At 39.9% G+C, this 3,646-nt stretch overlaps 1 protein-coding gene across 1 annotated transcript; it reads left to right on the top strand.

Annotated features, from left to right (window-relative positions):
* Window positions 1-947: 947 nt before the first annotated feature.
* On the top strand, window positions 948-1,833 carry LOC122645882 (glutathione transferase GST 23-like). The gene is made up of 2 exons (XM_043839283.1): window positions 948-1,279; window positions 1,399-1,833. The coding sequence occupies exons 1-2, from the start codon at window positions 971-973 to the stop codon at window positions 1,759-1,761; spliced, it is 672 nt and encodes a 223-aa protein (XP_043695218.1). The 5' UTR covers window positions 948-970; the 3' UTR covers window positions 1,762-1,833.
* The last annotated feature ends 1,813 nt before the right edge of the window (window positions 1,834-3,646 follow it).

Here is a 3,646-nt window from a genome sequence, read left to right on the forward strand (position 1 = left end):
GGATATTTTCTGATCGAATACGGATACCTCTAAACGGATTCGGATGGATTCGGATGCGGATCGAATTCGGATTTTCGGCCATCCATTTACACCTCTGCCTTGTGTAACTCAAACCTTCCTCCCCCTAGTGGATACAATTCACTCTCAATCCATAGTTTTGATCATGATTCCCTTTTTCTCATATTCTAGAACCTGTTGAATCTTCAAAAACCCCAAAGATCGTTATTTACTTAATTTTTTATAATTAAGTATTCGGATTCGGATTTTTATCGGAGTATTCGGATTTTTTTTCCGGATATCTCTAAATGAATAGGGATACCCTTAAACGGATATGGATGCGGATCGAATTCGAATTTTCAGTTATCCACATTTACAGTCCTGGTTTTTGGGCCCAAAGTGATATATTGGGCCTTAGTGGGGTGGCAGTAATTCCACGACCCAACAGAGAGGGTGTCGATGAAAATATCCCTTATGTTTAAAAGTCAAGCACTGGGCAATCTCTTCTTCCATACTTTGATGTGGAAACTACAAGGGAAGGTTCGAGGTGAGAGTGAGACTACTCTGGAGTCTAATCCAAGTGAGCTGCACCTCAAAAGGTCAAAGTGCATGAACCGTAAGTATTAAATAATATTGGTCCCTTCCTGTCACTGTAATCTCCATTTTCCCAGAAACTTTGCTTCCTTCATCTGGAGAACCCATCTCCCTCTATAAATAATTGAGGAAGAGAAATATGAATATCAGAGATTCATGAGATGGGGCATGTGAAGTTGCTTGCGACTTCTAGTAGCCCTCCATGTCGTAGGATTGAATGGGCTTTAAAGCTCAAAGGTGTAGAATATGAGTACATAGAAGAAGACCTTGCAAACAAAAGCCCCCTTCTTCCCAGAAACTTTGCTTCCTTCATCTGGAGAACCCATCTCCCTCTATAAATAATTGAGGAAGAGAAATATGAATATCAGAGATTCATGAGATGGGGCATGTGAAGTTGCTTGCGACTTCTAGTAGCCCTCCATGTCGTAGGATTGAATGGGCTTTAAAGCTCAAAGGTGTAGAATATGAGTACATAGAAGAAGACCTTGCAAACAAAAGCCCCCTTCTTCTCCAGTGTAACCCAGTTCATAAGAAGGTTCCTGTCCTCATCCATGATGAGAAACCTATTGCAGAATCATTCGTTATCCTTGAATACATCGATGAATCGTGGGAAGGGTACCCTCTACTGCCTGTGGATCCTTATCAGAGAGCTATGGCTCGTTTCTGGGCTAAATTTGCAGATGAGAAGGTAATTAATTAACAAACACACCATGATCGATCTTATTAATGGCTTGTGCTTAGTGTAGTTCTTGTTCTTCCATGAATCATTTTAGTTATTAATCATATGTTGCTGTCATGTGTGTGTAGTCTTTGATTGGTGTATGGCAAGCATGTTGTGCCCAAGGAGAGGAACAAGAGAAAGCTGTAGAGTCTGCATTAGAGACACTGAAAATTCTGGAGAAGAAGGTTGAAGGGAAGAAATTCTTTGGAGGAGAGAAGATTGGGTTTCTAGATATAGTAATGGGTTGGATCCCTCTTTGGCTTAATGCCTTGGAAGAAGTTGGGGGAATGAAGCTACTTGATGCAGAGAGTCTACCTTTACTCCATGAATGGTCTCAGAATTTCATCCAAGTTCCTGTTATCAAAGAAAACCTTCCACCAAAAGAGAAGGTTATCAGTTACTTCCAGTTTGGCAGAGACTACATGCTTTCATTAGCTGCCAATAAATGATGTTTTTCATTTATTTACTTATTTATGCATTCATGTTCCTACAAGAGAATATTATGCATTGCAGAAAATAAAGAGTAATTAAATATTCTATCTCTTGCATCAGATTCTGGGTCTATAATGCATTCTAAAACTCGATTCTCGCTTCAGAATGCATTCTTCTAGAATATAGAGTCTACACATCAAATCTGTTCTAAAAAAAGAATACATACCAAACACCACCTATATAAGAGAAGGCAATACCTGAGATCAGGGGCTATATATGGGATTTGCCATTAGTCTCATGTTTAAAGGATCATGGCACACCTTTGAATGGATCCTTTCTAAGAGATTTACTAGGGCAAAAGTCTTACAAGTTGAGGTATAGCTGCAGTACAGGGTTATGTATCATGATCCATTGCCATACCCATTTCGAATTGAATGCAACAAGTACATTCATTGAAACAACAGATGAGCATAGACTAGAAGGTTTCCCTACTCTTGGGTTGCCCCTTCCTAATCCAGATGATCATAGTTAGATTTTAGTTTTTAGATTTTGAAAAGCTCCACATGCATTTCTGGGGGGGTTTCGTGCAGGTTTGGGCTTGGGCTTTTCATCCTGTGGCTGGGCCAGGGTTGAGAATTTCAGGCCTTACGTAAGGCCGGGTCGGGTTGGGCTAAAGCCTTGGTGGTAAAGAAAATGACATCATCCCACTGCCAACATGTCTCTTCATTCAACCTAGCAATAGTCTTCCTCAGATGATGTCATGGGTGTAGTGTTTGATTGGTGTATGGCAAGCATGCTGGGCCCAAGGAGAAAGAACAAGAGAAAGCTGTAGAATCTGCACTAGAGACACTGAGAATTCTGGAGCAGCAGGTTAAAGGGCAGAAATTCTTAATTTGGAGGAAACAGGATTGGGCTTCTAGAATTCTGGCTGTGTTTGGTAACAAACTATTCTCGGATTAGATTTTGGGTCTATAATGCATTAATCCAATTCTCTTTATTTTCTAGCTTCAGAATGAGTTCTAGTCACAGAATCTATTCTAAGAGTGCATACCAAACACAATCTATTTAACAGAAGGCAATATTTGAGATCAGGAGCTAGCTATGGGATTTCCAATGAGTCTCATGTTTAGAGGATCATGGAACACCACTGAATGGATCCTTTTTCAGAGATTAACTAGGGTAAAAGTCTTATAGTTGAGGTAGTACAGCTGCAGTTAGATCATAGTTGGATTTTAGTTTTTGATATTGAAAAGATCCACATTTCTGGGTTTCATCTAATTTATTTGGTTAAATTGCGCTATTTTAACCTGTTGATTGCGAGTTCAAAACTTGAAACAGCCTCACCTGCAAAGCAAGGGGTAACGTTGAGTACATTTGCCCCTCCCAAACCTTGCAGTAGTGGGAGCCTCATGCACTGGAACGCTCATCTAACTTCTTTGGTTGTGGATATTCATGGGTTTCGTATAACCAAGAGATCTTTTCTAGAGGTATATCCCCTAGTTCAGATTCTTTGTACCACTTCTTCTGTGGGTTTGGCTCGCATACACTCTTTGCCTAACACCGACCTTATTTATTGACATAAAAGCCTTTATCTTGCACAAGTATTAAGCAAGAAGCATACATAACGATTTGGATGCAGATGGTGTCTATAGGGTATAGGGGAATAATGACGGATATTATCGATCATTCATAAATAGGGAGCAGACATTGAAAGTCATTGATGGCTATATTTTACTTCACCATACGGTGAAGGTAAAGCCATGCCAAGCAATCCAAACTTGTTGACGGCATCAATGCGATAAAAAAAATTAACTACTCAAGCTGGTTAAGAGGGGGAATCATCAGTATTAGCACTAGGTGAGGAGACAATTGAGATTTAAAAACTCAAAGGATTCCATTGCA

This window comes from Telopea speciosissima, chromosome 11 (assembly GCF_018873765.1).
Source record: "Telopea speciosissima isolate NSW1024214 ecotype Mountain lineage chromosome 11, Tspe_v1, whole genome shotgun sequence".
NCBI lineage: Eukaryota > Viridiplantae > Streptophyta > Magnoliopsida > Proteales > Proteaceae > Telopea > Telopea speciosissima.